We start from the raw sequence: 22,027 nt of genomic DNA, 5'->3' as shown, positions 1-22,027 counted from the left end.
GCCTCGTGGCTTTCGCTAACGAGGACAGGAAGGTACCTAAACAACAACATCACGGAGCAGACCAGAAGCTGTTTGTACCCCGAACTCATGTGGTGGTGTAGAAGCAAGAAACGTCGGTGTCAGCACCCTATTGGGCTAGTGCACGGTACTTATGCGGGGTGCGCAAACAGTCCCAATAAATGTGTTGGTGGGCTGAATGCACCCCAGGCACTGGCGTTCCTGGCTCAGCGGCTAACGTATATCTCCGAATCCTCCCAGTCGCGTGCAGCATTTCAAGTCAGCTGTCCACGGGCATGTTACGCATATGGAGAACGAGGCTTTCAAATTTTTTCCTGCTTTTGGCAGAATCTTTCATTTCCACCGGCTGCGATAGATCGGGGCTAGTCGCTAAAGGTACAGAACTCCGTGCTGCTTGAGTCGTGATGTGTGGGGAAGAAAGCGAAATACGCGAAATCGCAGAACCACATGGTATCGCAAGATGTACAAGGGTGAGACGGCGAGAAATCGGCAAAAGAGAAATGTACCGTGAGGCCCAAAGCGGTACCAAAGGGGTTGAGGCTCTCAAATCTAGGCTACTTGCTACCGCGTTTGAGAACGGCACGGGCCTACTGCGGTGGGACGAAGGGTTTGACGAGCATCTCACTGAATCTGGAATCGCTGTTAGTACACGGTAGCCTGAGTCGGTGTGCAATACCCACTTCTCGAGCTTCTCCTTGCCGCGCACCTCCTCGACTAACAGCGGCATCTTGACCACGTTGAACTCGTCGTAGAGCTCTTCAATCTGGTCGAGGTACTTCTTCTGCATCTTCCGTCGCGCATTGCACTGCTCGCAGGGGTTATCCTCCTTGGGGAACAGCAGCTGGTTGACGACAATGGAGTGCGTGTCGATTTCGTAGCTGTTGAGCTCCTGGATCATCCTCTCCGTCTCGTACAGACTCAAGAACTCGGGGATGCAGACACACACAAAGGTGGTGAGGTCGGCGTCCTTGAACTGGCCATTGACTTCTCCAATTGTCTCGCGCAGGTTCTCCATCTTCTCAACCAGCTCATCCATGTTTTGTCCGTTGGGTAGTCTGCCGGACGCACCGAGGAAAGAGTTGAGCATGGGCCCGAATTGGCGCGAGAGTTGCGAGACCTTGGAGAGGGCCTTTTCCATAACGGTGGGAAATTGGAGGAAGCGTAGCGTGTGGCCCGTGGGCGCCGTGTCGAAGATGATGACTTCGTAGGACATTGACTTGACCTGCTTGAGCACTTCGGCGAACGACATGGCTTCGTCGACACCGGGAATGCTAAAGGCCAGATCTTGCATCATGCTGCCCATACCGCCCAGGCCCGCCATTGGGTCTTGGCCCTCCTCCGCTCCGCTTGCCAACAAGTCTTGTATACTGCCGTTGGGGTCAATCTCCATGGCGCTGAGGTTGTCGAAGCCGTTGACGAGGCGCGCGTCCTTGCCGAACTTCTGGTTGAAGGCATCCGAGAGGTTGTGCGCGGGGTCGGTCGAGATGAGGAGGACCGACTTGCGGTGCTTTGCGAGCTGGATGGCGAGAGAGCAGGAAGTTGTCGTCTTTCCTACACCACCCTTGCCGCCGACGAATATCCACCGGAGCGTCTTCTGGTCGAGGATGGACTGGAGCGTGGGCGCCATGTCGGCGTCGATGAGCGCGGTCGAGGCCATGTCTGGTGATCGGGGTATCGCAGTATAGAGAGGGGTAGTGTGTAGCTGTAGGAAGAGTTGTCAGCGATGTTCTGTGCAGCCCAAACATAGTGCCTGTCTGCTTCCCGAAGCTTCGGAGGGGCAATGCAACCTGGAAGCGCCTACCTTTCGAATCGCCTGAACTCTTTAATGTTCTTTGTGACCTGCTGCCTGTTTTATACGTGGAGGAGACGTGGTATGTCTACGATGAGAGTAGAGGCAGTATGGTCGCGTGGTCGCAGATCAAACAGTTTGGGAGTCGCGCAGGAAAGTTGACTGAGTGGGAATGCGGGCAGGCGCGTCATGCGCTAGCGCGCCACGGCACAGCCACATGTGGCGCTCACCCCGCCCATTCCTCCCTCACGTCCCTAACAACCCACGGCCTTACCTTCGCCATGCCATACCATAGTCGAGTTAACGCCAACGTAGCAATCAGCTATGCGTCAATCTAAACTAGGTCATTATCAAGTGACATCGTATCTTGCTTAGGTACGAAACCTATCACTTGGAGGGCTCAGCATCTCCCGGTCGCACACTGATCTTCATCACAATGGCCCCCACGCCACGACAGGATTGCACAACCACTTGGGCAACTTACGGTTCATGCCTTTGAAACCAGATTCTTTTGGTCTGTATACCATCTACGCATCGAAGCAGAAGACATTGTATGAAGCAACGCAGATAATGCGACTTCCCGAATGGAGCTACCCATGACGTTGCCGCCTGGTCGACGCCATCGCACCTCGAGAATTCCGCCACCGCCATACGCATTTTACAGGGAGTCACTGCGCCTCTGTTCAGTCATATAATCTCCTCATGAAGGGTCGGGATGTGTCGCTGCGTTGGCCCGCATCATGCGCGCGTCGACACCAGCGCCTGTGAACAGGATTACTCATTGGCTCGCATGCAGCCGAAGCCTGGGCTGAGTACGCCCGACTGCTGCTTATTTCCGCCTTCTCAAGTGCATCAGTCGGCTTCACCAGCTCATAGCGATAACGGCACCCGCTTTCATCACTTACCGGCTATAGTCGTGACTGACTACCCTCTACGGACCTAGGGATTATTGTCTCACACTCTACTACTATAGGAGCCATGTCTTCGCAACATGTGGATGAGGCGCCGGACCCGTCAGAACCAATCATGGAGGATATCGTCGAACTGTGCGACTACTGCGTCAAGCTCACTAAAAGGATCTTAGAAGACCCTCCAGATGATCATATAACGGGAAGTATAGGGTGGGGTTTCGATCCGAAGATTACTCCAGGGATGTGCCGCTTCTGCGAGGTTATTCTGAACGACCCGTGGATCAGGAACATAGGGGTAACGACGGAGTTCATCAGTGACTCCGACATGGGACGACGGAGGACCTCCAAGGGATCACAATATGGCCGAATATGCTCAACACGTATCGAGAGATGTACGTTTGCAATGTGGGCAAACCCCGGTAAGAAGCTCCAGTTGCAGTACTTCTGCACGATACTAACAAAAGATCCAGGCAGCGCTGCATGTGCAAGCTTGAATGATCGCGCGCCAATACTTGGTCCACACATGAATCAAGTAGGTGATCTTATTCAGCACTGGCGAAAAGGTTGCAGTAATCACGAACGCTGCACACCTGAGTATGATGCGGTGATGCCAACCCGCGTTCTGGCGCTCTGTGGAAACCGAGCACAATCTTCAGTCGAGCTTGTTGAAAGCAAAGGCCAAAGAGGACGATACATCGCTTTGAGTCATTGTTGGGGTTCAACTAAGAAGCGCCCACCTCGAACAACGTCCGACAACCTTGAAGCGCATCAAGCTGGCATCCCGTTCGAAGATCTACCGAAGACATTCCAGGATGTCGTAGAGCTTGCACAAGTTATTGGCATCCGATCCGTGTGGATCGACTCTCTTTGTATCATACAAGATGATCCACAGGATTGGATAGCTGAAGCAGAGAGGATGCGAGATGTATATCGCAATGCGACCTTGGTTGTAGCTGCCTCGGGCGCGAGAGATTCTAGTGAAGGTCTCTTTATCACCGATCGTCCAAGAGCAAAAGTCTTTCGGTTACCTTACCGCAAGAACGGCAAGATCAGAGGACAATTCAACATGATGCAAATGTCTGGACAATGGGACCCGAAATTCGGTCAACTTGAGAGTCGGGCATGGACGCTCCAAGAGCGCTACCTTGCGCGAAGGTTCCTCGCTTTCATGCCTCCAGGTATTACGTGGATCTGTCAAACAACATCAAGAGATGAAGTAGGGCGCCATTACAGTATTGGGGCCGAGCATGAATGGTTCTTACTTTTGCGAGAGTACACGAAGAGGTCTCTCACAGTGCCTTCAGATCGTACCAAGGCTCTCAGAGGAGTTGCTGCACACATACAGCGTTCACGAAAACAGCGATACATTGCAGAATACGGCGTGTGGGAAAAGAAACTCATACTTCAACTGCTCTGGTTGAGCGAAGACCCGTGCACTGATGACTTGCTTACTGTCCCTTCATGGAGCTGGGCCGCCACTAACGGTATCAAGAAATGGCCTGAGGAGACCCGGTACAGAACACATCAAGACGTTGAGCAATCAGAAGAAATGCCACGACGCCTACTCATCGGCCCCACAGGCCACCTCCAACTTTTCGGACACTTGAGCACTAAACAACTGGCCTCGAGCTACGTGCACGACGCATCCACCTTACGCGGCCTTCCGCTCTACGAGCTCGAAAGGTTGCATGACCCTTATTGCATGATTTCTCCCAAGCCATCTCTCAGCTTAAACCAAAGCTTTCATGTCATCACGCAGAACATGCACGACACTCGTCACCAGGCAGTATTGGGAATCGCACGGTTTGATTTCTCTCCAACGACATCATATACTCATGCGAGTCTTCTTGCAAAGTCAAAGCGTAGCATTGCGGAGGACTTTGGTTACCCCGTTGCGACAGGTACTGCGTCTGTGGAAGAGCACACTATCGTAAGAAGCAACCGAGTTGTTTTGCGCGTTGAAGCTTATACTTGTTAGGGACATGTGGTCTACCATATTGAGCCCAACCCAGACTTTGTGTACTGGGCGCTTCTTCTTGAGCAGGTCAGCGATAGCGTATTCAGACGCGTAGGTATGGCAACTCTCCTGCCCGTCGCGTACGAAGCTTTGCAAGTCCAGGTTCGTGAGTTTGAGATTATCTAGGCCCTGCGGCCTACAACAGCGTAACACAGGAAGATCGAGTATGTTTGAGAGCAATGTAAACTTCCAGGTCATCGAATTCCTATCTCAATATCCATGCGCTCGGCGCCTCTCATAGCTGGGATGCAGCTCACACCCCCTCACATCTTCATCCCCCCAACCCTCCCCTTCTCCGGCTCCCCCTCCTCATTCTCATACAGCGGATTAACCTGCACCTCCCTCAACCACAGCCTAAACGACTTATCCAACGTCTTCGCATTCATAACCGCGCAATCCATGACCTCCTGCGCACTCAAATACGACACCCCCTCCGCATCACCGCCCGCAATCGCAATCGCCCTTTGCAGCAATATACAATTCTTCTGCGTGTATATCGCGCGGTACACCGCTTCCTCGATGCTAGCACCGAATGTCGTGAAGCCGTGCTTGTGTTGTAGCACCACGGGGTTTTCGGGGGAGAAGCGTGCGGCTAGGGCGGCGCCGAGGGATGCGGTTTTGATGAGGAGGTCGTGTTCGGAAGGCGCTGACGTTCCACGGAGACTGTCCATTGTGAATACCTTAGCGCCGCCGAGGCCCATGAAGCCCGCCATGTGGAAGACCGGTCGTACGGGATGCGGTTCCATGGTTCCATGTCCGACCGTGAAAGGGATAACGTCCTCGGAATGCGAGTGTACAACACAGTTCACCTTGGGAAACTTCCTTAGTATCTCCCCGTGGATATACCGCTCGCTGTATCCCTGCGGCGCGTCGGCGTCGACGGGCGAGGAGTCCTTCACCCAGTACGATATAAAGTCGCTCATGTTCTTGACGAGCGCCGGCGCGCCGGGGTCGTAGCCAGCGATGATGTATTGCTCTTTGTTGAGCGGGTGTCTTACGGAGATATGGCCGAATGCATCGACGAGGCCGTGGTGGTGCAGGATGTGGTTTGCGCGGATGAGCAGGCGCAGTTGCTGCTGGAGCTGCGGTGGGATGGACATCTTGTGTGCTCGCGACTTGCGCTCTTTGGGTTGTGGTTGGGTTGGTGTTGGCGGGCCTGTTTTGAGCGACTCTGCGTTGAGGGACTCGGCTTTTAGCGATTCGGTGCGCGCTTCTTCGATGATGGATAGTTCGCGTTGTTTTGAGGGTCGGAGGTATTCTTCGGGTTGGGCTGCGTGCAGCGGATGCGATGCTAAGGCGCGTGGATGAGAGGCGTCGGCGGCGTCCCTTTGGGTCTGTTGTGCGGCGCAGTAGTTGCAGAGTACCATTTGGGTGTTCAGCACTTGGAGGAGTGCATTCTGCTGAGCATAGAGGCCGCTTGCCCTCGTCTTATGGGTCTCGCGAGCGATGTTTCAAGGTGGTGATGGAAATAGTAGCGTTTGAAACCGCGGATGCCTTGGAGTCGCTAGCACTCTCTCTAGATCTTCACCTGCGTCGCGAATTCGGTGGTGTCGCCTGGGTGCGATGTGAGAGGATGCGAGAGGCGGATGACGCGTTGCGCCTGGCGTGCGCGATGTTGCTGCTGCATCGTGACATGGTGGTGGTGTTGCGGGGATGCAGCCGGGTCATTGGGCGCTCGTGAGGGGATCCGATCTTCTAGCGCCGTTAGCCTTCCCGCCCGCGACAGCCCTATCCCTCACTCGCCCCACATCGCGCGGCCCCCATTAACCTTCAAGTCCGCATCTTGAAACGGAACACCGCAAACTCTTAGACTCCCGACGTCGACCCCGTCTCACCAGACCTTCTCTGAGCAACGTTCTCTTGATCGCCACGTAACCTCGTTCAAGATGGTCGCCCAATACGTACTGGCCGGTCTAGCAGCCGCGGGACTAGCCTTCTGGTATGACTTCAAGAGCTGGCAAAGCTTTGGTTCGGGACCCTCTCAGCCTGTGTGAACGCGATTGCTGAGTCGCCGCAGGAACTGGTGGCACGCCTCCAACACTAGAAGGCTACATCAAGATCCGTCGATGGGGACTCTACCTGCTCTACACGCGCCAGAACCTGCTCGATGCATCTCCTATCCCCGATACGGGCGCGTCTTACATCAATCCTCAGAAGGTGCCGGACCGCGTTGGCAGTAGACCAGGACTTACACGCTGGACACTACCACAACGTCAGTTCCCTGAGGAGATAACACCTGGCGCTTCTACGACTCTTCACGATCTCATGCGCGAGTTTGCGGATACAAAGGCGTACTCGGAGTACATTGAGACACGTCCGAGCAAGACCGAAGGCGGTACTGGATCTGCCATCTACGTCAAGCCAGACGTCAAGACCATCAACCCCGTCGCGCACAAGATCTTCTACGAGGTCGCGCACGTGCACCCAGCAGAGAACTCGCTTCATGTGTATGTAAGCCCACAAGACGCGAGACTGGTGATGAAGAGGGGCTGGGGACAGCGCTTCCCAGTGACCTGGTTGGCACCGCCGAGCTGGATCATGGTGTATGCGCCGAGGAACGAGGAGGAAGTGGAGACTGTCAGGGAGATTGTCAGGGCTGCAGTGTGCCATGCTGTTGGGATGAATGTTGATGCTGGAGTTTGACCGAGCGGAGGCGCGACATGCGGAGGTACTGTACATGGTCAGTATAGTCGAGCGCAATTGTCCAACCCATTTCATGACTATACTTCTCGGAGACGTCGAAGGCCCATGCGTAGACTGTGTTTTGTTCCTTGTCTGGCACGGCACTGGAGAGGAGAACCGACGCCGGACGCTAGTAACAACGGCGCCCGCCGCATCCGCCGCATCTGCATCGCATCCCCCACTCTCTTGCGCTAGCTTACACATGTCGCCCGGCTTGAACGACCCTGCAGCATGGCATCGATCCGGAATGCTATGTTAAGACCGCTGATGCCGCGACACACTTTCTCTCGAACCTGACATCTGTCTGTCTTGCATTCACCGTCGCAACCTTACACTTCTCATTACCCCCACCGCATCCACCCGAAATGGGTAGCATCGACACCAGCCTGAAAGTCATCGTCATCGGCGCCGGTATGTAGTCAATTCCTCAGCCCAACAAAGCCTTACTAACCCACCAAGGCCCCGCCGGCTGCGCGCTCGCTCACGGCCTCAAGAAAGCAGGCATCTCCTTCGCCATCTACGACAAAGGCGCCGACGTCTACCGCCACCGTCACTGGGCCTTCACATTAGGCTGGGCGCGACCATACCTCTTCGACCTCATCCCAGAAGAGCTCAGCGCGCAGATCAACTCATGTCAAGTCGATCCCTACGTCGACTGCGCCGCGGTCGGCGAAGACCGAATCGTGATTTACAACGGCCAGACACGGGAGGAGGCTTTCGCATTCCCGATTCCAAAGGCGCGCGAGATTAATATTAGGAGATTGCGCATGCTGTTAGCCGAGCAATTGGATGTGCAATACAGTAAAAGCTTCTCGCACTACGAGACAACCCAGGACGGCGGCGTAACCGTCCACTTCGAAGACGGCACAACCGACACCGGCACCATCCTCATCGGCCTCGACGGCGCCATGTCAAAAGTGCGCCGCAGCCTCTTACCCAAGGAAGGCAACATGGACACCCTCCCCTTCGCCCTAATGAACTTCAACGCGTCCTACACCGCCTCTCAAGCCCGTTTCATCAAAGAGCGTCTACACCCACTCGTGGACATCGCAATCCACCCCGCCGGCCACTACATCCGCGCGAACGTGCTAGATATGCCCGATGAGAAAGACGCGAGTACCTGGACGTTTCAGATCCTGTCGACTTGGCCGCTGAAATACGTTGAGGATCACGACAACGAAGACGGGCGGTTGGAAAGGCTTAAAGCGCATGTGAAGCGCGATGGATGGGCGGAGCCGTATAAGAGTGCTATTGAGTGGATACCAGAAAACACACCGGTTCTGCGCGATCAGCTCAAGATATGGAAAACCGTTCCGTGGGATAATCACGACGGGAGGGTTACGCTGTGCGGCGATGCGGCGCATGCCATGACCTTCCACCGCGGGCAAGGCGCTAATAACGCGTTTTACTCTGCGCATTGTCTTGTTGAAGCGTTGAAGAGCGTGCAAAGTGGGAGTGCGAGTCTGAAAGATGCGGTTACAAGTTACGATGAGAGTATCTGGAAAAGAGGCGCGAATGAAGTGCAGATTAGTAAGGCGCAGACGTTCTTTACGCATGATGGGTTGGAGGAGTTTGTTAATAGTCCGGTTATGCGGTTGGGGACGAAGCCGAGTCATGCTGCGAGGACGGAGGGGTATCAGTAGTGCTGGGTGCTGGAATGGAATGTTGTCTGTACATGATTGTCATTTCAGCTACTTAGACACTGAAAGTCGACAGCATCTGTGTCCCATACATGCTATTATGTGTTAACCAACAAACTATCCCTAAGATAATGTATACTTCAATACGATCGCAGCTTACTTAGCGTGCAACCCTCGGGATTACACGTACAAAGGCCCTCTCGTCGCCTTACCTTTCTTCTTCGGCACATACGCCGGTCCTGTGAATTTCCATTGAGAAGGGTCGCTCGTAGTATCGATCGGGAAATATTTATCCTTCGAATACGACGCATACCAAGGGGCAACGCTCTCTCCCTGCGTAGGCGCTTCTGCGGGTTCTGAGATGTTCGAGAGCATAGAGGTTCGGTGGCCAGATTCAGTGCCTTGCTCGGACTCGTGATCCTCGCGTTCTAAATACTTGCGGAATTGTAGGAAGGGATCGCTAGCGTCTGAGGAACGTTAGTGCTGTTTCTCTTTCGGCGCATAAGCTGGCATCAAGCTTCTCCTACCTTCTGGCAGTAGTGACATGTCCCGCACATTCTGAACAGCTCCGAGTCTTTCTTCTAGGATCTTCAACTCTTCAATACCGTCTCTTATCTGTGTAAGGACTTCAGGAAGTTGTGCGACGATGTGGTCCTCGAGGATTTTGCCCAGTCTCGGCTTGAGAGTGTCGACGCCGGCTAGTTCAGATGGAAGCGATCTCCAAATGCCAGTCTCGAAGAAAAGCTTTTCAACTTGGTCGCGCTCTTCGGTATTCGAGTCCATGGAGGTATAGTCTCTGTTGCGAAGCACATGCCACCCCAGGCGAAACCTAACGCCTCTGTTTTGCGCCAGCTCGAAGTAAGACCGCTCGCTATCCGACCCTTCATCCAACGTGTCCGGCTTCGTGATCAGCCCAAGAGTACGCTTCCCCCGAGGATCGATGTCAAGCACGTCCTTGGTGATCGATTGAAGATTCAAGTCGCTCTTCGCGGAAACGACAGCGAGTATGATGCTGTGTGGGTTCTTCATGTAAGAGAGCACGAGCGACCGGACCGTCTCGACATCGTCGTCTGACTGGGTTCGACTGCCCGCCTGGGACAAGCCAGGCAGATCGACCAGGGTAAGATGCGGCTGTTCAGGCCCCGATAGCTCTAGACGAAGAATGTCAGAGCTGAAAACCTTGCTGCTGCCCTCTCCGATGCCCATCGCATCTTTGGCTTCTTCAATCACCGGCCCCAGATCAAAGCCCTCCAACGAGCGAGAGTAGTGGAAGTTGCGCAGCTTCTCTAGGTCGCTGTCTGAACGGTCTCTCTCCCGCGAACCAGGAACGATACTCATCTTGATTGGTGCCTCTGGGCCTCGTCGAAGGATCAGCTCGGTCGCGAACCTGGTGCATAGGTTGTCTTTGCTAGGGAACTTGACGCCGGATACCGCTTCAAGCACGGAGCTCTTGCCGGAAGACTGCTCGCCGCATACGATTATTTCGGGGAGATTGATGCATCGATTGATGCCGCGGGAGCGGAGGTTATCGACAATGTCCAGCAAGTCCTTCGTTTCGTGAGACTGCAGAGACATGCCGTAATCTGGTTGGTTTTGTTCTGAGTCAAATGTAGGGCAACGCAGGAGCTACGTTGCCTTCGTATCTTGTGAAGTTGAGCTTCTTAAACCAACGTAGGCGGTACGCCTGTTTGGTGTTTTATTTGTACAGGTGCAGAATACACAAAATAAGCCTACGGTTGCAGTAAGGTTTGGGAGTGCAAAGATGCGTGGACGGGTGGCGAATGAACGTATGCACGAGGCGAAGTTTCCACGGCTTGTCAAGTAGAGACTGTCTGCAGCCTACAGTATGTACGCCTTACGACCGAAAAAGAGTGCGCGTAGCAACCGCCGGTGCAGCGCTGCTCGAATGACAGCCTACCACGTCTCGCCCTGAAATGCATCTGTCCGCGTTTCGCCCCAGACCGCGGCGCGAAACGTCGCATTTGATCGCCTGTCGATTGCCATCAACATGCAGCGCGCCTGGTTCAGCGAGGATCAGTAATACGACAAGTGGAAGAGGTTTCAGCTATTCGCCATCGATGCAGCAGTTGCTTGTCATTCTGACAGCATCGGCACGCGGCAGTGCATGTTGGCAGTGCCAGGCTGCAGCGATCCCAGTGTGGCAACGCACGCTGACTTGTTGACCGACGTAGGCAGCGGCGTCCGGGTACTGCAGGATATCGCATGTATCAGGTCATCGTGAAGTTTGTGGGCGGCCTTGAGAAAACGTCCCTTCTCACGTGTGAGGTGGTGAAGTCAAGGTTACGCCCATGGCGCGGGGGCGTTCCTGTCGGGCGCCGCTAGCTAGATTCAGCCTAACTCGAACAGGGCTGCCCAACCCGGCGAACATCATCCGGATCGCGTAACCCCCGTTTCCGATTGACTATCATCAGCCCGCTGTCACTCTGCGGCGTCGACTGCCTCTTCCGCGACCTTCCACCCACCGCGCGAATCAAGATTTGCGACGCGGCTTCATCGATCTGCTCACGGCGTCTCGCCTCGCGCAGCCACCTGCTGCTCACGACCACCCATTTCACAATCGCAAAGCCCGCGGACATGAACCTTATGCATACCTCCGTCCTCTGCTTCGAAGCCCGGCGTCGGGCATCACTTTCCAAGGATTACTCACCAGGGACATACGACACGCTTGGATTGACAGCGGTAGCGTTGAAGCGGCGTGCATTACAGACAGCGGACTTCGGGAATAAGCTGCAAGTGTCATCGAGAGTACCATCCTTGTTCGCACATATTTGCGATTACCTCTAACATCAGGAAGTCGTGTCGCACACTCGCGAGTACATCAAAGTGTTAACAAGACGTTACGATACATTCGAGATGCTCGATGTTGGAGTTCTCAACAGATGCGGCTCAAGCGGCAGCTCCTGGTGAGGCCGCACAGATCTAGATCAGCCACATGGAACCGACCAAGAACACTTGGAACCACCCTCCCGGAAATTGACCCAGTTTCCAGCCTTCCGTGGGTTTTCACCGAGCTTCGCGATTACCAAGCGATCGAGTAGCATCACGTCAAACCTGCGTTATCCGAGTCAGGGTCCAGCCGCTGTGGAGACGGATCGTGGATCATCCATGGATTTCTCGCGTGTTGCCCGCCTTAAGGAAAATCCTTCACCGACACAGGCCATTCTCCTGTCCCTGCATGCATGGCGCTCGTATCGAGGTCTTGTTCCCAGTCTCGTCAACCCCTATGGAAAAGGACGCGCCGAAGGTTGGACAGAATAATAGCCGTCTCCCCGCATGGTGGGTTCACAGTTGGACCGATTCCTAGACTCCATTTCCACCGACAACTATGCCGCGAGAAGATCGATCAGGAGAGTTCACCGGTGTCTTGGGCTTCTTCATCTGTATATGCACCCTGCTAGTACTGCTTCGATGCTACTGCAAGCTGGTCCTCGTGAAGAACTTCGCGGCCGATGACTACTTCTCTGTTCTTACTCTGGCGGCCTTCTTGGTCTATTGTAGCTCCGCGCTGCTAGGTGTCCAAAATGGGACCGGGAAGCGACGATATCTCATCCCGGATGAAAAGTATCCCATCGGTATGAAGGTGTGTAATACCACGTCTACAGTATATTCCATGAGACTAACAACTCGAACCAGTGGTGGTGGACTTGCGAGCCCACATACGTTGTTACGAATATCTTCCTCAAGATGAGCATCGGCATCTTCCTGCTGCGCATCGCCCAGGATAGAACCCATCGCATGATTCTCTGGACCGCCCTCATCGCCATCCAAGTATACAGCGTGTACTTCTTCTTCGTCTTCACCTTCCAATGCTGGCCTGTCTCGTTCTTCTGGGAACAGTTCCGCGGCGGCAAAGGACATTGCATCCCCTCCAGGTTCGTTGTGAACTCGTTCTACGGCTACTCTGCACTGTCCTGTGTTACGGACTGGACATTCAGTATTGTCCCAATCTTCATCGTGCACAACTTGCAGATGGACAAGAGGAAGAAGATGACGGTGGTTGTTGTACTCGCCTGCTGCGCTATGTAAGCTCATTCCGCCTCTAGAGTCTTCCTTGCATCGTATGCTAACTCAACACAAGTGGTTCCACCGCAACAGTCGTCCGCATCCCATTCATAAACGGCCTCAACGATATACCCGACTTCCTATACACTACCACCGACGTCGCGATATGGTCTACCGTCGAAACCGGAATCGGCCTTGCGACCTCCGCCGCCGCGACTCTCCGCCCCTTGCTCCGCCAGGTGTTTGGTGAAATTTCGACGCATGATAGCGCCTCTCGCAAGCACTCGCGCATGTGGAATTCCGCCCACCCTTCACGATCAGGGTACCTGGAACAAGGAAGCCAGCAAGGCGGAAACGATATTCAGCTCAGCAATCATGATTCGAAACACCACACTGTGCACGTCACCAGCGGTAATGCGAGTCCAAGTGGGAGCACGATCGAGTTGAACATGGAATGGGAGCAGGATAAATATAATGCGACGGCTGATGCAGCTGCAGCGGGGCACAATGGCATTATGAGGACGGTGAAGATTACGCAGATGTAGAATGAGGTTAACTTGTAATGAAAGCTAGTGCGAACCACCGTTATCGACTCACCAACATAATCTCCCTCGCGGAAAGCCTTCAGATTCGAGCGCGGAGCCCAGAGCAAAGCTATTGCGCGAACGAGGGGTTCGCTTGGGCATTGACACTTTTCCACGCCCTATTGTCGTTTATGGAGATGAACACTCCAAATGACCAGCCGGATGCAGGACCAGACCGCAGTCTGACCTAAAGGCGCACTCTGTTCTTTCCTTCTTGCATCGTCAAGCTCACCCCTGTGGCGCAGAGGGCGGGCGCTAGTCGCGGCAGCCTAGCCTAAACGGTGCTAATCTTCGGCGGCTCCGCGCGAACATCGTACGGCTGCCACAATCTAGATCTCCTACATCCTCTCGACCAACATCACAAGAACCTCGAAAGAAAGCATAGGTTTTCTATTTCGGCTTTTAGCTTACCGCATCGAGTTCGCTCTCGCGACAGAGCTTTATCAACCCGCTTGTAGCTTCGCGTAGTGTAGCTCGACTCTTTTGGTTAAAGCGGACACCTTTACGACAGCGAGGCGATCACGAGCGCTATAAATATTATCGCTATAGCCTTTAATATAAAGTATCCCGCACTATCTCTTGTTATCTCTTCTGTCTAATATTGTCTAGTAGCTCTTTCTTTCGTTAACTTGTTACTTGTTTAGTCTTGTATTAACACTGTTTCTCTAATAATTATTAATACGTAATTTAGTATTATGCGATTAATCTTTCTTGCGCTTCTTACTACTCTTTCTATTATTAATACTGCTATAAGTAGTCTATGTATTTCTAAGACTAGGCGCTGCGAAAGTAGCTTTAACCTTACATGCAGTAGTTTCTCTTTTAGTAACTACTACTTAAAATATAACTACTATAGTAAGACTTCTACTTATTATAACTCTAGATATTAGTTAGGCTTTAGAAATTGTAAAACCTTACTTATTCTAATCTTAGTATCTACAAAGGTATTAAAGAATAGAACTTATAGCGAAAAGAGTACCTTTACGTACTTAAAGTCTATATTTAGAAACTATTACTTATAGTAAGTTAACTTTAGAAGATATAGTTACGTAGATAGCTTACTAATAATAATATACTTCTAGATATAGATATTATAGATTATCTAATGTATACTACAGCTTAGACTATAACTTTACTTTTAGTTTCTGCTTAGGCCTAGCTACTATAACTATAGTATAGACTTAGAGATTAGGTTTAGAAAAAAATCTAACTTTTTTATATCTTTTCTATATTAATAAACTAGATTTATAGCTTATATACTATATAAAAGTTATTAGAAAGATAAAGTAAATATTTACTTAGAAAAGTTAAATTAAAAAAAGTCTATACTTTTTACTAAGATATTTTATTAATCTAGGTTAATAAAAAGTCTTAGTATTTTTTTTATATTTTACTTCTCTAAGTAAATATTTACTTTATTTTTTTAATAACTTTTATATAGTATATAAGCTATAAATCTAGTTTACTTATATATTATTATAATATATTTAAAGTATAAGAGTATTACTTCTAGTATAAAAGATTTAAGTATAAAAGTTATTATCTAAGTTTTTTACAAAAGATTTAATTAACTACTACTTATTTCTAGTATACTAAAGCTTTACATTAGATATACTACTTAGTAATAGTACTACTATTAAGTAAGTAATATAGTAGAGATTACTTATTTTCTACTAATACTTATCTATCTATAGAAAGAAGTTATTTATAATTCTTTCTTTTTCTATACTATTATATAACTTACTTTAATATATTAGCTAGAATAATATTATATTATAATACTACTTTATATAACTAATATATATTATAGTCTCTTCTATAAAACTATATAACTATAGTATACTACTATAATATTCTATTCTACTTTTAAATAGAAGATATTACTATATTTTATCTTACTACTATACTATAGAACTATTTAATACTATAGTAAAATACTAACTTATAACTCTACTATCTAAAATTACTTTAAAATATATATACCTTATATTACTCTAGAATACTACTTTATAAGACTATTTTCTAATACTATTCTTATTACTAAATATTAACTTTAGTTCTAATAATACTTCTTTATTAAACTATTTAGTTATATTACTTCTAAGTACTTATCTTATATACTATACTCTATTATAATACTTAATAATACTATATTTAAACTTTACTCTATAGAATTTTCTATTATTACTAAGTAAGAATAGTGTTTTTATATAAAACTCTAGAGTATTAATAAAGTACTTTATAATATTCTATAACTTATAAGTTAATATAACTATTTTATAGAGTATTTTAATTTTATTATATTAATAAGTATTAAATCTCTATAATTAAGTAGTGTACTACTAGAATTTAGCTTTAGAGCTTTATAATAAGAATATTTTTATATTTTATAACTTATAAATAATATATTTAATTATAATAGTAATTAGGTAAATATTTAAAGTTTTATAATAAAAGAGATATAACTTCTAAATACTTACTAACTATATTAGAATATATAATACCTAGTAGAAACTAAGCATAGAATAGTCTATACATAATAAATTTAGTTTAGAAACTAAGTATAGTAATCTAAGAACTAAGTGCGTTAATCTAAGAACTAAGTATACTAGTTTAAAAACTAAGTATATTAATCTAAGAACTAAGTGTACTAGTTTAAGAACTAAGTATACTAGTTTAAGAACTAAGTATACTAGTTTAAGAACTAGAAGTAAGAGTTTAAGAACTAGAGGTAAAAGTTTAAGAATATAAAAAACTAAGAATCTATTTAAAGCTTAAGAACTAAGTAAAGCTATCTAAGAACTATACTAATCTTAGTACTTAATTCTAGATAAAATAGCCTTTACATAGATAAGTAGTAGGTATACTACTAAAAAGTAACTATTACTCTTACTTATTTCTCTTCTTTTCTTCTAGTACTACTATATTTTATATATTACCTTTTTACTAATACTACTCTTTTATCTTCTTTTATATATTTAGTTTTCTACTTTTTTATTCTTTACTTTAATCTTTCTCTAAGTTACTAACTTTAGTAACTATATCTTTTATCTAGCTATTAGAAAAGTATAGAATACTATATATTATAAATATATACTTACTTTATTAAAAGCGCTAATAGCTTTATTATTAAGTCTATTCTATTTAACTACTCTAGAAATCTAAAGTTATCTAGTAGAAGCTTTTCTTATACGTAGATAAGTAGTAATAGCTTTATCTAGAGTACTATTACCTAAGTATTCTTATTATATATAGTAACTATTTCTATCTATTATTATATATAGGTCTACGTTAATCTCTTCTTAATAAAAATATCTAGGTTATTAGAATTTAGTAGTAGACTAAATACCTCTAGACTTTCTATTCTTATCTTTATTATATTCTATTTTTATCTATAATCTAGTTTTTCTCTAAACTTTTTCTAGAGTACTAGGTCTAACTTCTTTATTAGCTCTCTACTAAGTTTCTTTAACTATATACTTATAAAAAGTACTTTCTTAGTAAGTAAGTTATACTATACTCTACGCTATTCTATACTACATTTTTATAATTTAATTTTTACGTCTAGATACTTAAACCTCTTATAGAAGAGGTCTAACTTATACTATTTTCTTATTTAACTAGCTAGAGTATTAACTTCTATTTTATTAAGCTTAAAGTACTTATTCTAGAATTTAGCTACTTTATTATTCTCTAATCTATTAGTATTAGATACGTAGACTTTAAGTTAAAGTCTACTATAAGTAGTTTATACTACTCTATCTAAGAGAACGTCTTAGAGCTACTAGGCCTAAGTAATTTTTAGTAAAGGTAATAAGCACTAATAAGAAATAGAGAGTAGCTCTAAAGTAGTAGCTCTAAGGCTTTTAAACTTTACTACCTAAGAGCCTAGATAAAATCTAAGTAGGCTATTTTGTGCAGAATTACTGCGCAAATTTAACGCTGCACTTAGCTTGTTAATAGCTACTTACGTTGTAAAGTTATAGAGTAGAGAAGTTTAGAGCTAAATTTTAAAGTTCTTTACGTAATTACTACGCTTGCCGCTAGTATAGCCTATATACAGCTAGAATTTAGCGCTTATAGCTAAATTTTAATACTTATAGCTAAATTTTAGACTTAAATTAAAGCTAAAATTAGGCGCTTATAGTTAGAATTAGTTACTAAATTAAGTACTTAAAATAAGCACCTCTATAGCTAGAGATTAGTGCCTCTATAGCTAAAAAAAAGCACCTTTATAGCTAAATCTAACGCCTATAGCTAAATTTTAATATCTATAGCTAAATTTTAGACTTAAATTAAAACTAAAATTAAGCGCCTATAGTTAGAATTAGTTACTAAATTAAGCACTTAAAATAGGCGCCTCTAGTGTTAAATTTAGTGCCTCTACAGCTATATATACTCTATTATACTTAGTATTAGTAGCTAGCTAGCCTAGAATATTATTTCTCTAGCTCTAGAGCGCGCTAGCTCTACCTTCTCTTATTACGTCTTACTACTTATTATCTTTACCTTTCTATCTATCTTCTTACTAAATTACGCCTTAGGCACCTTATTTTATCTTACTATAGTATACTACCTTTATATCTACTTACTTATACCTTCTCTTCTACTAGAATTATATTAACTAAACGCGCTTACTTTAAAATTAACGCGTCTCTACTATAGACGTAAGCTCTACTACTACTCTAACCTATTTTTCTACTACCTCTATAATCTTATAAGAAGCTAAGACTAGGTAATTTCTTTAAGCCTAGTAGTAGTACAATAACTACTAGCTCTTCTAAAGACTAGAGCACTACTAGCTCTTCTAAATACTAGAGCACTACTAGCTCTTCTAAATAATAGAGCACTACTAGCTCTTATAAATACTAGAGTACTTTACTTTCTACTATATTCTTCTATACTAGCACTATTACTACGCGCTATAGTAATCTTACGTAAATAGCTAAGTAGCTATTTTATAAATTTAAAGAGAGCGCTGTCTGCGTTAGGTCTCTTATATAGCTTATTTACTACTATACTAAGAAGATTATAGCTATTTATAAAGAGAAGAAATATCTTAAAAGATTAGCTATGCACTATAAGTAAAAGGTAACTAAGGCTAAGAGTAAAGTTAAATTATACTATAATAAGGTGTAGAGCGTACGCAGAGAAAGTAAGAGGTATTAGAAGTAGGTTAACTTCTTAGATAAGATAGTATATAGAGCCTATAATATTATTAACAAGACTATTTATCTACGCTCTACTAGCTTATCTAAGTTAGATAAGCTAATTAGTAATTAGCTTTCTTTATATTTTAAGCTTATAACACTACCTTTTATATTAATATTCTCTCTTCTATTACTATAGAGTTATAGCTCTACTCTTTAATAAATAAAAAGTACTATTAAATTTATAAAGTGTAGCCTATAGTGTAGATATTATAAAAGTAATTATATAGCTAAAGACTTTACTTCTTAGCTACTTTATAACTAGCGCTTTTACTAGTCTTTAGGCTAACACTCTACCTATAACACCTATAATAGCTCTATCTATTTACTAGCTCTAAGGCTTAGCGCTTAAAATTTAAAATCTAAGTAACTACTTAAGCTATCTACTAGTATACTAAGTTCTTATCTATAAAGACTATAGCGCTATCTATAGTTAGACTAGATATCTTAAGAAATTTTACTAAGTTAAGAAGAAAGAGTAGTAAGCGCTAGATAAACGCTATTAGATTAGCACTCTTCTACTTACTAATCTAAGAGATATTACTCTTCTACTACTAAATTAACTACTAATACTACTTCTAGGCGCTCTAATTCTAGCCTACTCTTACACCTATATAGGCTATATATTTATTACTAAGAACTATAATAAGATTTAGCGCTATTATAATAAGGTCTATAACTAGAGAATAAGCTTCTAAGACTAGAAGCTTTAGGCTTATATTTAAGCGTAGATATTCTTCTACACTAGTAGCTTTTAGAAATACTTTAAAGTATAGCCTATTACTAAAGATAAAAGTAGTACTTTTTTTAGCAAAATTTTACTTATATTATAAGAAATTTAAAGTTTATAGGTAAAGTATATAAAGTTACTTACTATAGCTAACACTATAGTTATAAAAACTAACTACACTAGCTAGTTTAAGAGAAATTACTAGCTAATTTATCTTACTAAGTATAATCTTTTCTATCTTTACTAAGTAAGCTATATACCTAATAAAGATAATACGCTACTTACTTAGGCAGCTACTATTATTAAATAAATAATTAAATAAGTAGTTAGTAAGCTTTCTACTCTTAGGCTTAAGAGTAGACGCTAGTTATAAAGCTCTAATACTAAGTAAATTAACCTACGCCTAATAGTACGCCTATAAAATCTAGAAAGTTAGAAGTAGTATACTAGGTATATAAAACGCTTTATCTACTATCTACTACGTATCTATAACGTTTAAGAGATAAGCGCTAATAGTAGTAGAAGTAATTTATTTTAAACTTAGCTTAGTGTAGAGAGTAAACTAGATTTAGATACTAATAGTTAGACTAGCTCTTTACTACACTATAAAGACAAAATACGTAATATAAAGTAGCTATTCTTTTAGACTAGCTACTAAAAGTAACTTACTAGAAACTTTATTAGCGCTATATATCTAGATAGCCTAGCCTTTTAAATTATCTATCTTCTACGCTTATTTTAAAAGTTTATATTTTATATTACTAGAGATAAGCTCTTTAGTAGTAGGTTAATTTACTTTCTTACTATTATAAGTATTAATAAGACTACTAACTACCTATAAGAAGCTTATAATTACTTTTATATACTAGTAGAAGTAGTATACTATATACGCGTGTTAGCTATTAAAATTCTACTTTCTATAGCTAATTACTAGTAGTAGACTAAGCAAGATAAAGAGAATTTTATCTAGATAAGAAAGTAGTACCTAGTTAATAGTACGTACAGCCTCTTTAGTAAGATACTAAGCCTTTTAGTATATTTAAAGTATATTATATTAAATACTACTAACGCCTCTATCTTATAGTAGTCTAAAGATAGAAGTACTTTATATATGTATAGTTAGCTAATCTTATTAACTAGTTTTTAAGTAATAGTTACTAGTATACTATAAAAGAAGAAGAACGTTCTTTAGAAGAACTTACTTTAGACTACTATAGAGATAGAGTAATTTTAAATACTACTTATAAAGATTTAGAATAATATTATCTTTAGCTAAAGAGGCTACTTCTTTCTTTTACGCTCTAATAATAAATTAGTAGATAGTTTAGAAAAGACTATATCTAAGATACTAGCTAGTTCTTAAGGCTATAAACTACGCAGCCTCTAAAATTCTTTCTAGTAACTCTAGGTAGTGCGCTGCTATCTAAAAAAGGTAGACTAATTTCTTAAAATTCTTCTCTTTCTTATCTACGTTACTAGTAGACAGCCTACTAGAAGCACTAAAATTACTTTTATCTACTATTATAATAGCTATATATAAGACTAAAACATATTTATTATAAATAGCTAGATAGTGTTTATTAGCTAGTATTACAAAAGTTAGGCCTTATAGAATAAGTCTAAAGTTATTCTATAGTTTTTACTCTAGTAAGTTAGTTAGTTATTTACTATCTACCTAGCGTATATCTAGCTACTTACTAAGTACCTTAAAAGTAAAGTGTAAGGCACTTCTCTAATAGACTATATCTAGGTAACTACTACTAGCTCTTAGAAGACTAACTAGCTTAGTAATATTATTATCTATAAGACTAGAATCTAGTTAGGCTACTAGCTTACTACTTTATAGTACTACTATACTACTATTATAATTAGGTGTAAGGTAGTTAGCTTAAAGTTTAGTAAAAGTATAAAGAAAGCACTTACTAAAAGTAAATAGAAAGAGCCTAAAATATAGCCTAAAAGTAGATTAGATCTTTAGGCTAGCTACTTAGAGCTTATAAGCACTCTTTACTATAGCATTAAAATAGGTATTATATTCTATCTTAGCTACTACTTACTTAAACTATTTTAAACTTTAAGTAGCTAGTAGTACTTATTTCTTTAACTTTTAAGCGCCTTATCTACTAAGCTTACACTAAAAGGCGTAATAAAGAGTAGTATATTAGGTAAAGAAAGAAGTAATACTAGAGCTGCCTAGTTAACTAGTCTACCTAATTACTAGCTTATAGGTAATAAAAGGCTTATAGTAATTAGTAATTCTAATCTTTAAGCCTTAGTTTATAAGGTTATATAGAAAGAAAGCTTACTTATATTTAAATTACTAGAGTAGAAAATTACACTATAAGTAATTCTAGCTAGTAAGACGCTACTTATTATAGTACTTCTAATAGGTAGTAGTAAGAGTCTTCTCTTTATAGCGCCTA

General features: G+C 43.9%; 6 protein-coding genes across 6 annotated transcripts; 3 read left to right on the top strand and 3 right to left on the bottom strand.

Moving 5' to 3' along the window:
- Positions 1-605: 605 nt before the first annotated feature.
- On the bottom strand, positions 606-1,675 carry GET3 (Golgi to ER traffic- protein; the record flags this gene model as incomplete). The annotated part of the gene is made up of 2 exons (XM_049360334.1): positions 606-648; positions 699-1,675. 2 exons carry the CDS (start codon positions 1,673-1,675, stop codon positions 606-608), a joined length of 1,020 nt encoding a protein of 339 aa, XP_049205188.1.
- Positions 1,676-4,998: 3,323 nt separating this feature from the next.
- J4E79_011504 (uncharacterized protein) lies at positions 4,999-6,102 on the bottom strand (the record flags this gene model as incomplete). Its single annotated transcript, XM_049360333.1, has 1 exon — positions 4,999-6,102. One exon carries the CDS (start codon positions 6,100-6,102, stop codon positions 4,999-5,001), a length of 1,104 nt encoding a protein of 367 aa, XP_049205187.1.
- A 519-nt stretch (positions 6,103-6,621) lies between these two features.
- Positions 6,622-7,378, top strand: J4E79_011503 (uncharacterized protein; the record flags this gene model as incomplete). The annotated part of the gene is made up of 2 exons (XM_049360332.1): positions 6,622-6,703; positions 6,753-7,378. 2 exons carry the CDS (start codon positions 6,622-6,624, stop codon positions 7,376-7,378), a joined length of 708 nt encoding a protein of 235 aa, XP_049205186.1.
- Positions 7,379-7,782: 404 nt separating this feature from the next.
- On the top strand, positions 7,783-9,060 carry J4E79_011502 (uncharacterized protein; the record flags this gene model as incomplete). Its single annotated transcript, XM_049360331.1, has 2 exons — positions 7,783-7,828; positions 7,877-9,060. The coding sequence occupies 2 exons, from the start codon at positions 7,783-7,785 to the stop codon at positions 9,058-9,060; spliced, it is 1,230 nt and encodes a 409-aa protein (XP_049205185.1).
- A 177-nt stretch (positions 9,061-9,237) lies between these two features.
- J4E79_011501 (uncharacterized protein) lies at positions 9,238-10,632 on the bottom strand (the record flags this gene model as incomplete). The annotated part of the gene is made up of 2 exons (XM_049360330.1): positions 9,238-9,524; positions 9,585-10,632. 2 exons carry the CDS (start codon positions 10,630-10,632, stop codon positions 9,238-9,240), a joined length of 1,335 nt encoding a protein of 444 aa, XP_049205184.1.
- A 1,771-nt stretch (positions 10,633-12,403) lies between these two features.
- On the top strand, positions 12,404-13,625 carry J4E79_011500 (uncharacterized protein; the record flags this gene model as incomplete). The annotated part of the gene is made up of 3 exons (XM_049360329.1): positions 12,404-12,658; positions 12,712-13,100; positions 13,157-13,625. 3 exons carry the CDS (start codon positions 12,404-12,406, stop codon positions 13,623-13,625), a joined length of 1,113 nt encoding a protein of 370 aa, XP_049205183.1.
- Positions 13,626-22,027: the final 8,402 nt, after the last annotated feature.

The sequence above is a fragment of the Alternaria viburni genome (assembly GCF_023758015.1).
Source record: "Alternaria viburni strain BMP 2772 chromosome Unknown scaffold_43, whole genome shotgun sequence".
NCBI classification, from domain to species: domain Eukaryota; kingdom Fungi; phylum Ascomycota; class Dothideomycetes; order Pleosporales; family Pleosporaceae; genus Alternaria; species Alternaria viburni.
This window is presented reverse-complemented; position numbering and strand designations above follow the sequence as displayed.